Source organism: Phaseolus vulgaris, chromosome 10 (genome assembly GCF_000499845.2).
Source record: "Phaseolus vulgaris cultivar G19833 chromosome 10, P. vulgaris v2.0, whole genome shotgun sequence".
In the NCBI taxonomy this organism is placed as follows: Eukaryota; Viridiplantae; Streptophyta; class Magnoliopsida; order Fabales; family Fabaceae; genus Phaseolus; species Phaseolus vulgaris.
Genome location: NC_023750.2, coordinates 30,852,267 through 30,864,460, shown reverse-complemented (window position 1 = coordinate 30,864,460; position 12,194 = coordinate 30,852,267). Strand labels below are relative to the sequence as shown.

General features: G+C 34.4%; 1 protein-coding gene across 2 annotated transcripts; it reads left to right on the top strand.

The window, feature by feature from the left end:
* Positions 1-1,411: 1,411 nt before the first annotated feature.
* Positions 1,412-5,726, top strand: LOC137819332 (protein MAIN-LIKE 1-like). Of its 2 annotated transcripts, none has more exons than XM_068623139.1 (6): positions 1,412-1,654; positions 1,735-2,349; positions 3,227-3,376; positions 3,852-3,980; positions 4,488-4,988; positions 5,091-5,726. In XM_068623139.1, exons 1-6 carry the CDS (start codon positions 1,601-1,603, stop codon positions 5,349-5,351), a joined length of 1,710 nt encoding a protein of 569 aa, XP_068479240.1. In that variant the 5' UTR covers positions 1,412-1,600; the 3' UTR covers positions 5,352-5,726. The 2 variants fall into 2 exon arrangements, with proteins under 2 accessions (XP_068479240.1, XP_068479239.1); XM_068623138.1 differs by having other exon boundaries at positions 5,088-5,726.
* The last annotated feature ends 6,468 nt before the right edge of the window (positions 5,727-12,194 follow it).

Genomic DNA, 12,194 nt, shown 5'->3' with positions numbered 1-12,194 from the left:
ACAATATGAAGATCAGTGGAGCAAAGAAACCGTAAAAGAGATGAAGAGAATAACAAAAACATCAAAAGAAATCATTTTTATGTTGTGAACAACGTAATAAACACAGAAACAACAATATCAATAACAATGAAGCAAACAAATCGATAAAGTGATGAAAAGAATCAGCAGAAAAGATAAAAGTAAGGAACTTTGATCAAAAACCCAAAAAAATCAAATTGATATTGCAAAGAACAGAGAAGAAGATAACAAACAGAAAACCAAGAACATCAAAATAAATGCAGAAAACACAAAATATCTCAAAAAAATTGATTAGATAATTACCTGTTCTTTGAGAAAATTAAAAGTTGAGACGTTTCCTGAGAAACACGAAGAACAGAGAAGAAGATAACAAGCAGAAAACCAAGAACATCAAAATAAATGCAAAAATGAAAAGGAATGATAAAAGGCTAACCTTTTATTTGGAAGAATGGAAGACGAAATGATAAATGAAGGTTTTTCATTTTATGAAAACTTATATAACATCAGAAAGTCATTTTCAAATTAAAAAATCATGTCATAAGAAACAACCCTAAAAGAAGATATTTGAGTTGCTGGTAAGGCAATGATCAGAGTGTGCGGTGGCCAAATCAGTGAAAGTTGAGAGAGAGAAAGGTATGGGGGTTTAAGAGAGAGGGTCAAGCGGAGTGAGAGATTATAAATTCAAAAAACATTACCTGAAATGGTGCTCTGTGATTGTTCTGCAATTGGTTTTGGAAAAGCATTTGCACAACCATACACAGTTTTGGAAAAGCCATGGCTAGCCACACTGAACACACATTCAGAAACCCTAATTTTTTCTCCACCTATGCACATTGGGTCTGTTCACTCATTTTGGGCCAGTAGAAGCATGAACTCGTTTTCTTTCCAGCTAAAGTCTCACAATGTGCCACGTGTAAAACATTCTTCTTATGGTAAATTTGATTTTTTGTTTATTTTTTAAAAAAATTCGTGAAAGCAACACGTATAGAAAGTTGTCTGTTTGTGCTTCCTCAATTGTTATATATAGATTATATAAGTATTATATAAGTATTATTTAAATGTTTTAAGGATTATAAGTATAGATAGATAAGTATAGATTGAATAATGTTGGATAAGATATTTTAAGAAACTTAAAAAGCATAACATTTAACACTCATAAAATAATATATAAGATATTTAAGAAACTTAAAAAACATAGCATTTAACACTTTCTTTGTATAACATGTAAGAGAAAGAGAAATATTCATGTAAAAAGCTTTTGAAGAGAATTTTAAAATTATTCATTCCAACCTTTTTTTTGTTTATAATTTATAAATGAAAATAAATTAATATTTTGGTGGAGCCGGAAGGAGAGAAAGAGAAATATTAATATATTTTTTATATTTATTTTGGCGCCTCTTCTTTTTTTTAAAGCTTCTTCGGGAAGCTTTGTCACTGCCAAGTAGTGCTGGGTTAGCTCTCTCGCTCGCTCCTACTCTTATCTCTATGCATTCATTTTCATTCATTTCACTTCGGCACTTCTCTTCTCCGTCGCTGTCTTTGTGGCCATCTCCGTCGCCGTCGCTGGAATATCGATTCTCCGATGAGAAAATCCGCCAGACTCTCCGCCATCGGCCTAGCACAGGCTCCAGAACCGGTAAGAACGAACAAATTCCGCTTTCAATTTGAATTTGAATTTCAGCTTGAATTTAGGTTCAATTTCGCGCGCACTTTCAGACGAAGCCTTTCAGCACTCGATTCACGCTGAGGTCGTACGCGAAGCGCGTGCAGCTTCTCACACCAGAGCAGAGATCCGCTATTTCGCGAGCCGGCTTCGGGAACCTTCTATCCGTTCCAAACTACTTGCTGAACAAGGTGTTCCTCACAGAGCTGATGGAGGCGTGGAGCTGCGAGGGCCGCGCGTTCGTGCTACGCTCCGGCGGCGAAATCCGAATGACGCTGCTTGATGCCGCGCTGATCCTGGGCCTTCCAGTGACCGGTAACCCCGTGAACTTGACAGAACAGGAAGCGTTCTCCGATTTGGAAGAGTCGTACGGAGCAACGAAAGTGAAGAGGAAGGTAGCGATGAGTTTTCTCGAGAATAGGCTCGATTCAATTGGGGATGCTGTGAGTGATGATTTTTTGCGGAGCTTTTTGCTCTACACGATTGGAACGTTTCTTGCTTCGAACGATGGAAAGGTGGATTCACGGTTCTTGCGGTTTCTCGGGGATTTGGGGGAGGTTTCCGGGTTTGCTTGGGGCGCTGTTGTTGTTGATGATTTGTGTCAGTGGCTGGATAAGAGGAAGGAGCAGAGGGTCCAGTATGTAGGAGGTTGTCTTATCTTTCTTCAAGTAAGTTTGTTTCACCATGTCATAATTTGGTGTGAGGAATAGGTATTTAGTTCGTGTTGGTGCTTGACATTAAAATATGATATATTTATGGACAAGCTAATTGGTTTTTCGAGATTTGAAGTACTCCGTGTTTGAAAATTCATTCAGAAGTAAGAAATCTTGCATGAGAAGCTATAACTACTCGCTTTTTAGCAAACGTGAAAAAATTAAAAATTACATGCGAAATGTGAAACCAAACACGCAAGTAATATTCATGGTTTAAAATGAAATTGTCCACTAGTGTAATTGCGGTCGCAAAGATAATGTTTTGGGAGTTTGCAATTGTATGTAGTTTTATGCAATAAAAAGAATTGCTACTACAACCACGATTTGAAACCTTGTTAACAATAACGTGTTTTAAATAATGATTTGTGAATGTTGTTGTTTTGATCATATGTCTAAGGTGTGGCTAATTTTCATTTTTTTAATTTATTGAGTAAATTGATATTTTGGTCGTCTATATTTGCAAAATTTGACTCTAGAGTCCTCCAAGGATTTAATTAGTATCAATTTAGTCCAAAAAATGTCTTAACTGAATTATAGTTGAAGGTTAGTATAATGGAAAGAATTTCTCAAAGACTAAATTGATGTTGATTTGATATTTCAGTGTTATTTTCTCTTGTTCTTTTCATATTTAGCTAGTATATAGAAGCTATATGCATTGTAAAATTTATGTATCATGGGCCATTAACGCAATTTCTTTTTCTAGCTTTTAAGACCGTGACTATGCATTAGATTTTGGATGGATAAGATGTCCGGAGCAGTACTTGTAAAATGTCATTTGTATATGCTTATTTGATAGAATTCAAGTTCAGTTTTTTTTATCTATGGCGAGCAGACATGGTCGTATGAACATTTTGACGTAGCAGCAAGGCCACAATTGCAAGATCATGATTTTACCTTTCCTCGCATGTGTCGATGGGATAATATTAAATCTAACCAAAGACAACAGTGTACTTCATGGTTTAAAGAGCTGGATGATGATCAGGTAACTTAGCGACTTGTTTAAAAATTTGTTGAGTGTTGAGTTTACGTTACCGACTCCTTATATAACATAGAAGGTTGAGAAAACTTATGTATGTCTTGACGCGTTGCCATTTTTGTGTTATATTTAGTCCTTATTTGATTATTTATTGAGTCTTTAGGTTACAGTTCCGTTGAAAGTAACCTACTTTTTTGTTTTCAATTCATTAATGTTGTTGCTTCTTAAAGTGAAACTGGATGTTTGGCCCTCAGAAACAGCAATTCAAACACACACACTTAATGGTTGAAGTAGTGGAGCATCTCTCTTCATCTGTTATTTAGGATTTAGTATGAATATGCAGATAATTGATTTTGGTGTTTGAATTGATGACAGTGACGTTGGTTCTATTTGTATCATTGATGTCCGGATCAAAAAAATGGAGGAAGTAAAACGGGTTATAAACTTATAATTCCTTTTGTCTATATCTATTTATGTGCAGGTGATTTGGAAGCTCCAACTTACTTCTGGAGAGTTGCAAATAGAGATAATTAAAGAAGCACTGGAGTTGATAGGTGACAACAAAGAGCTTCAAAGTGCAGAAAGCCGTTCGACAAGCACCCCATCTAGCGTGAGTTATGATATTTATTTTTATTTCTGGTACATGTAAGTTTGGCTCAGGGTTCTTGCAATTGAATTTTCAAATGCAGAAAATGCTCACCATAAAAAACTTATTTATTTGCATTAAATAATGAAACAAATGTATCTTCAAAATTCTGGACCATTTGATTTTGTTTTAACTGCAGGAGCCTGCAGTTTTTGTTTGAACTGCTGGTGATCCTCCTGCTCCTAAAAGTTTAGGGTGGAGTTGCTCCATTGTAAGGTTAGTGCAAACCACCAGCCACAGCAAGCTTAAGAGTCAGTACGTTTCACGTTTGGGTTGACGTAGGACGATCTTATCTTGAGCCAAACTTTAATTGACATGGGTTTTAGTTTGAATATAAATATTAATCAAACGTGCACATCTTTAGTCTGAATTTTAAATATTGGTCTATCTTCTATTCTAGGTGTTATATTTTATTTTCTATTTCAATGTTCATTTCGTACTCTCTACTGATTGATAAATGGGCATTGGCAGGTTTCTGATGCAGATTCAGGGTTTCGGCATAGTATCAACAGTGAAGTATATAGAGAGGACGAGGATAATATGGAGAATCAGGTAGTGGAGGACACGCCCACAAGGTCGAGCACTAGTCATGAAAAATATAGAAAGCAGACCAATCTCGGAGACTTGGTAGTGTTGGACACCCCCCCGAATTTAATCAGCTGCGACAAAGTGCGTGGAGAGCAAGAAAGGGATCCTGTAGTCGTAGTTGAGGATTCCCTCACAACTATCAGTATTGCTGATGAAGTACGCGGAGATAACGGTGAAAAACTCATAGTTGAGGATACTCCCCCGGATGTAACAATTTGTGACAAAGTACGTAGAGAGCAAGAAATGAATCTTGAGAACCTGGGATTGGTTGTTGAGGACACCCCCACAACTATCAGTTTTTCTGACGAAGTCGGTGGTGATCAGGAGTTCAAGTCTGAGAAACTCTTTGTGGAGAATACTCCTCCAAAGTTGAGCTTTTATGATGTGAGATTTCCTGCTATTTTAATAATCCTTTTGGTCTTGTCATAGATTATGTATCCTTAGTTTTCTCTTTTCCACTTTATCATTATCTTATTTGATTAGCAGGATGATATAAGACAGAAAAATGTCACGTTAGAAGAGGAAAACACAGAATTGAAGGTGAAAACAGACCAATTAATGGAGGAAAATGAACTTCTCCGTACGCAGATTTTATCAAATACCCAATTTGAAGAGCAGAACGCTGAGTTAAAGAAAGAGCTGGACTTGTTGAGAGAAGAAAACAGAATTTTAAGATTGTCAATAAATAGTTTTCTAGACCGAATGGATAGACATATTTTGGATTTCGAATCTAATGCAACTGAGTGAACATGCAACCCTTGAATTTCACCCCATAACATAACTAGCTGCCTATAGAGCCAGAGCTGTGACACCCAAACAACCTCTAAACTTTCAGACGTTGCTGCCGCTGCAACATTGATCAATCCGAGTTCTTCCGCGAAGTATAGATTTTTTGGGTAAACAAGTGTGTATATATATTGTTAAGGTAAACAAGCATTATCCATTCTAATTTAGGTGTGAACAGTGTTAGGAGGTTTCTTTTTAAGTGAAACCATAGCATTCATGTCCGGTAAACAGGATTATTTATTTCTTCTTTGTTGTATATTACGTAGTTGATTGTGCATGTACTCCAAGTAGATGTCGGACTTCTTCAAATGGTATAGTTATCCTTTTTTTTGAGCATTATGAGGCTAGTCACTGTTCATTATTTTTTATCAGCAACTCCATCTACTACTGCTACTAGCCTTTTCTTTCTGCTTAGCGCACATTAATGCTAATCACAATGGCTCTAGGTTTGTCTTGGACAGGAAGAAACCAGCAATGGCATTGAGTGGTTGAAGGTGTCCTTGTTTGATACTATAATTCAGTGGCCTTCGGTATATTTTAGTTTTTCACTTGAAACTAATGAAGTTTCGATATGTTGAAGGCTCTGCTAACATGCGTGAACGATGCAATGTTGGATACCCTTATTGCGCCAAACATAGTACTAGTCTTGGATATGTCGGAGATAGCACAGTTCACTCAGGTCTCTCACACGAATCTATTCTAATTAAGAGATTAAAAATAAATAAAAAAACAGAAACAAATAATATATTTATTCTTTAAGTATGATTTATAATCTTAAAATATCCTATTTTATGAAGAAAATCTAGTGCATTTACACTATAAATTATACAAAAATTACAAAAGAAAGAAAAAAGAGAAAAAAGTAGGTTAATTTTGCACCTCTGTTATATTGAGTTGCATTACTGTAAACATTGTATTGTTAAGTTACAACAAAGAAAATCGTGTTGAATTGCAGAGTTTTGCAGCAAACAAAGAAAAAAAAACAAAGAAAGAAGCAAAAGAGGGAAATAGAAAGTAGTGAGCAAGTTTTAGAAACAGAAACAATGAGCGAAAGTTTTAGACACTTTCTAGAGGAAAAATAACAGAAGGTAAGGAAAATTTTAAAATAATTTTTTTAATTATTTTATTCAAATAAATTAGAGGCTGTCATTCAATTGAAATGGCAAAGCAAGACTTTGGAATTGAAAAGGCACACAAGAACAGTACTTTGCAAATGCACTACCCAGTTATTAATTGCTGCCAAAAGGCGGTGTAATGCAATTATACTGCCCAATCATTTAATGCACGCCAAGCCTTTGTTTGAATAATGATATTAGTATACTTGATTAGATTAATTTATTATATTTGTATATTTGATTAGTTTATTATACTTTTCACATTTGAAAACGTTGATATAACAAACGTCCAATGGTTCTTCGATAAGTAAAGCTGTCATGCACAACCGAATCTTGATCAAAGAGTTTCTACATCTCTCAAAATCTCAAGCGTATACTTTCTTTGGCAAACACGAATGCCCTCTTTTATACAATTATGACAGAATTTTAACAAAATGATTTTCAAAAACAACAGTTTGATTTTATAGAGAAGTACATCGATTAAAAAAATAATGTTTTACTAAAAAACAATTGATTAAAATCTTTAACACACTAATCTTAAAACACAATTTTGTAAATCAGAAACACATTTTGAAAAGATTTGAATATGTTTTAAGAAAAAAATTTCTCAATTAATTTAAACAGATTATTTTTGAAAATAAAATAATTATTTTTCTGATTAAGAATAATAGAAAAAAGATTTTACAAATTTTAAGATAAGTGCAGAATTCAAATATATCACACAATGTTTTTTTAAAGAAAATCTTTGTTTCAATTTATCTTGTCTAACCAATAACAAATATGAATGATTACAAACAATATTAATATATAATGTAACACTCAAAATTACTTAACACAACTGTTTTGGTTATTCCAGAAAAACAAATAAATTTGCAAAGAACAAAAACAATAAATTGATTTTTGTAAACAACCGATTGATTATACCAGTACAAAATATTTCACAGAAGAATTATAAAGGGTTGATTAAGAAAGCATAAAAGACAACCAAGATTTCACAACAGAGTTACATCCAGTCCCACTTCACACCAATGTGGATTTCACTAAAGCAACAAAATTCTTTTACAAGAAAAGAAAAAACAGTTCTTGAACACTACAAGAACCACACCACTCACTGCAACACCATGTCACAGTAGTGATTCACACCAAGAAAACCTATCTTGGCCCCAACAAATACAAAATTACAAAATAAAAGGTAAGGGAGCGAAAACACCTTGACTATGAACGAAGAAATACAACGGGACCTCTCCAATTAATAGCAACAAAGAACAATTCTTTTACCTCTATCTAGATGATGAAGATTTGGCTACAAGAAAACTCAATAATCTTTCAAAGACTAACTCTTTCAAAAAAAATTCTCACTAAGGTTTTGACAGATGTAAAAATGTAAACTATGTAAGTAACCTTTTTTTGAAATAATGTAGAAACAATTTTAAAACAAAAGGGTGCAGTTAAATAAAATCAACTTGTTAAAAAATCAAAACAATCTGTTAATTTCACTTAAAAACTGTAGTAAGCATGACAATTATTTTTTCTCAATTAGAATGTACTCAAACTGAAAATATTTCTTATGTTACATATTAAAATAAAAATATGGTTTTCTGTATATAAAACATATACAAAAATATCTAAAAGCATTTTAGTATTTCCAATCAATTGATTTAAAAGATAACATATTGAAAAATTAAAACTAGTTGAAAAACCTTTAACCAATTGAAAAACAGTTTAACCAGTTGAAAAACATTTTGTTCTTGAATCCATCATTATTCCTAAAGGCAAAAGATAAATTAGTTTTAATATCTGTGTGCATTCTCTCTATCCTTGATCTCTTTAAATTCAGTTTTAATATTTGCAAACTGGTATAAACAACCGATTGTTTCTGTGAAACAACCGATTGTTTTTCTAGTGCTGTTGTTTTTTCTTGTTGATTTGGCAAACTGGATTCCTTATCAATTGTTTCTTGAAGTAATTTCATTCTTGACTTAAAAATTTGTGAAAACCCTCTTTAAACCATTCACCCCCCTCTAGTTTAAAGCCATATATTCTAACAATTGGCATCAAGAGCTTGGTTCTTGAAATTTATTCAAGTTGATCCTAAAACTTCTTTTTAAATGGCTGAAAAGTTTTCTTTTGGGGAAGGTGCATGTTTAAACAAACCACCTTTGTTTTGTGGTATGAAATATGATTTATGGTGCATAAGAATGAAATTCTTTGTTGAATCTTTAGATAGGAAAATCTGGAATGTCATTACAAAGAACTATCTCATGCCTATATCTGAAAATGATTCCTTTGAAACTGAACATCTTAATTGTATAGCTATGAACATCATTGTATCTGCATTTGATTCTAATGAATTGCTCAAGGTTTCAGAATGTAGTTCTGCCAAAGAAATGTGGAATACGCTTGAAGAGCATCACAAGAATCCAAGGAGTGCATTGATGGAAAAAGAAGAATCTTCTGCTGAATCTTTCTCTTCAGAATCCAAAAAGAAGGGTCATGTTAAAACTAAATGTCCCAACAGAAGGAAGAGAAACTTCAAGAAGCATGAGAAGAAAGGTAAATCAAGAAGAGCTTATAATGATAAAAGTTCATCATCAAGTAAGGAAGAAAAGGCAAACTTATGCTTAGTTGCTGAAGATGATGATGAATCATGTAGCTCAAGTGAGGTAAGTTCATGTGCTTCTTTAAATGAACAAAATTATAGTGAATTGCTTGAAGCTTTTCAAGAAACTCATGATGAAGCTAATCGATTGGTTCTTTCAAACAACCGATTGAAAGAACTTAACAACTGGCTGGAAAAGAGAGTGAAATCACTTGAAGATGAGATTGAAAAATCTAAAAATGATTTCGAAAATCCGAAAAATCATTTCAAAAATTCTTCTTGCAAGTGTGACACTCTCATTTGCGAAAATTGTGAAAATCTTGAGAAAAAGGTTCATTATCTTGTTGACACTGTGGACAAGCTTTCAAAAGGGAAATCTAACTTTGAGAATGTCTTGGCATCTCAAAGCTGTGTTTTTGGAAAGGCTGGTTTAGGTTTCAATCCACAGAATCAACAAGATAAGTTTTCAAATTTTTTTTAAGAAAGCCAGTAAAACAACCAATTGTTAAATCGAAACAACCGGTTGTTACATGCTTTTATTGCATGAAAAAGGGCCATTCGGTTAGATTCTGCAAAATAAGAAAATTTTCTGTTCCCAGGGGCTTCATGAAATGGATTCCTAAAGGATGTGAGGTTCCAAATGAGAAAAAGAAACCTATTGGACCCACATTTGTAAAGGGACCAAATCTTGTTGCTTGAACTCATACTTGTGCAGGAATTCTAAAAGAAGTGTGAAGGACTGAGTCATCTGATCAAGTTATTGAAAAGCAAAAGACCAACATTGAAGCTGAATCAATGTTCTGCATCTGTCTAAAAGCCCTCAACAGTTAAAAGAGGCTTCTTGATCACAAAGCACAAGGCTCATTGAAAGAACAACATAAAGGATAAGACCTTCCTTTCTCTGTTCTTAATTTCTGTTTTTAAGCTCTTTCTCAGGCTTAAATATCTTCTTTAAAATGTTTATCTTCATCTGTTTTAAACCCTTTCTGCTCATGGTTAAAATTCAAAATCAGTTTTAGCTGCTGCAGAAAAACAACCAATTGTTTCTTCGAAACAACCGATTGTTTTGAGTCTGACAGCACTGTGAAGAAATCAATTTAATTTCTATTTTGAACTTCTATTTGTTGCAGATCAATTTAAAGAGAGAATCCTTGGTCAATGAACCTGTGTTGAAAGCTGATCAGGTTCAGAAAGAAGTTACAACAGTCATAAAGGAATATATTCCAAAATCTTGGAAATTCAAGAGCCTTAATGACTAGTCAAAGATCACATGTGAAGACCATGTGATTTTCAGCTTTTACTAACGTTTTCTGTGCAGTGCAGGGTCAAGTCCTCTCTCTCTGAAAATCTGGTACCTACTCATAACATTGAATGCTTTTTTATTCTATTACTGCTATAAAATCTGTTGCAGCTGATCTCTTCCACAAGAACAACCAATTGCAACATCTCTTGCAAAATCTGTGAGTGAGCTTTTCTCTGTTTTCTTCTCTGTCATCATGGAATCAACTCTTCCCACCTCAAAGAGAATCAAAACCAGAGCTGTAAGGTCTGAAGGAAGGCTAGAAGGATGGTTTTCTGGAGACAATGATCTAATTGAGAGATATAGGTTTGAAACAAGCACCAAAGTGATAAACAACCCCAAGGTTGTGTGCTTTGATTGGCTGAAAAGCCAAAAGCTTGATAATGTAAGGAGGTTTCTCAAAGATCAATCTCTCAGAAAGTTCCTGGAGATGAAGGGAAACATCTACCCAGATTTGATAAGGGTGTTCTACAAAAATCTCAAGTTTGAGGGAAACAACCTAGTTTCTCAGGTAAAAGATGTAGAAATGGAGATAACCCATGAGGTATGGGCTGCTGTTACTGGTCTTAAGTTCTCTGGTCTCAGGATTAACAAGGGAATCCTTGGAGTAGTGGAGGATTTCAACAAAATCCAATACTACAAAAGTTGCTTGAAGAACCAACATGCTCAAGTTAGGACTTGCTCGGTTGGAGGCCTAAAGCTTGATGAAAGGTTGCTAGCCCTCATTGTGACTTGGATTCTAATACCAAGGGGAGCAATCATTCTATTCTTACTGAGGAAGATCTGGTGTACATCTTCTGCATCATGAAGAAGATCAAAGTCAATTGGATTCACATCAACAAAGAGCACATGCAAAAGGCAATAAGGTGAAGTGACTATCACTATCCATATGCTGTTTTGGTATCTAAATTTCTACTCTATTTTGAAGTGAACCTAGAAGATGAAAAATCTGAGTTGGTCAAGTCAACTCAAGAGTTGAACAATGGATCACTCAGCAAAATGGGTTTTACCAAAGTAGGTGGCAAATGGATTAGCAAAGATGGTGACTTTGGTGCCTCAACTAGTGTTGTTGCTGATCATGAACAAGATGAACCTGCTGATATGGATTTTCAACATGAAGATCTACCTGAAGCATATCAAGATGCTGGACCTAGTGTTGGTGTTGGGAATCAAGAAGAAAGGATGCAAACCATGTCTCCTTTTGAGAGACTCATGGTTAATAGGCTTGATAGCTTTGCGGAGAATCAAAGGAATCTCCATGATCTTTGTGTCAGCAATTTCCAGAGGATTGACAACAGGTTTGAAAGCATGGATGCACGCTTCATGACTCTAGATGAACAGATCGAGGCTGTCCAGAACCAAATCTTTGACCTTCAGTTTGTTGATGATGATGAATGAAGAAAAACAACTGGTTGATGTATCGAAACAACCGATTGTTTTTGGTGAATGTATTAGTTTTATCTTTTTGCTGCTTTTGCTGTTTAATTCTGATGTAATCAAAATAATTATCTTGTTTTATCTCTTCTCTTTGTCTATTTGTGAAGACAAATAGGGGGAGATTTATATGATGTGTTTGATTTCAGTTTTTATGTTTTTTTTTCTGCAAAACAGTTTGATGAGTGAACCCTTATATGTTTTGCTCCTATATTTGGTTGTTGTTTACTCTGATATTATGCTCTGAATTTCTGTATTTGTTTCTGTGCTAACCAAATATCATAAGTTCTATGCTTTGCTTAAAACTGTATCTTGCAGGAACTGCTTCAGATTCAATCAGGTACAACACAAGCATC

What these genes read in the sequence shown, in the direction of transcription:
- LOC137819332 (XM_068623138.1), top strand. Translation starts at nt 1,601, where the DNA reads ATGAGAAAATCCGCCAGACTCTCCGCCATCGGCCTAGCACAGGCTCCA. An exon ending in TAGCACAGGCTCCAGAACCG is followed by an intron (nt 1,655 to 1,734) that starts GTAAGAACGAAC and finishes GCGCACTTTCAG; the next exon opens with ACGAAGCCTTTCAGCACTCG. An exon ending in CAAAGTTGAGCTTTTATGAT is followed by an intron (nt 4,989 to 5,087) that starts GTGAGATTTCCT and finishes TTATTTGATTAG; the next exon opens with CAGGATGATATAAGACAGAA.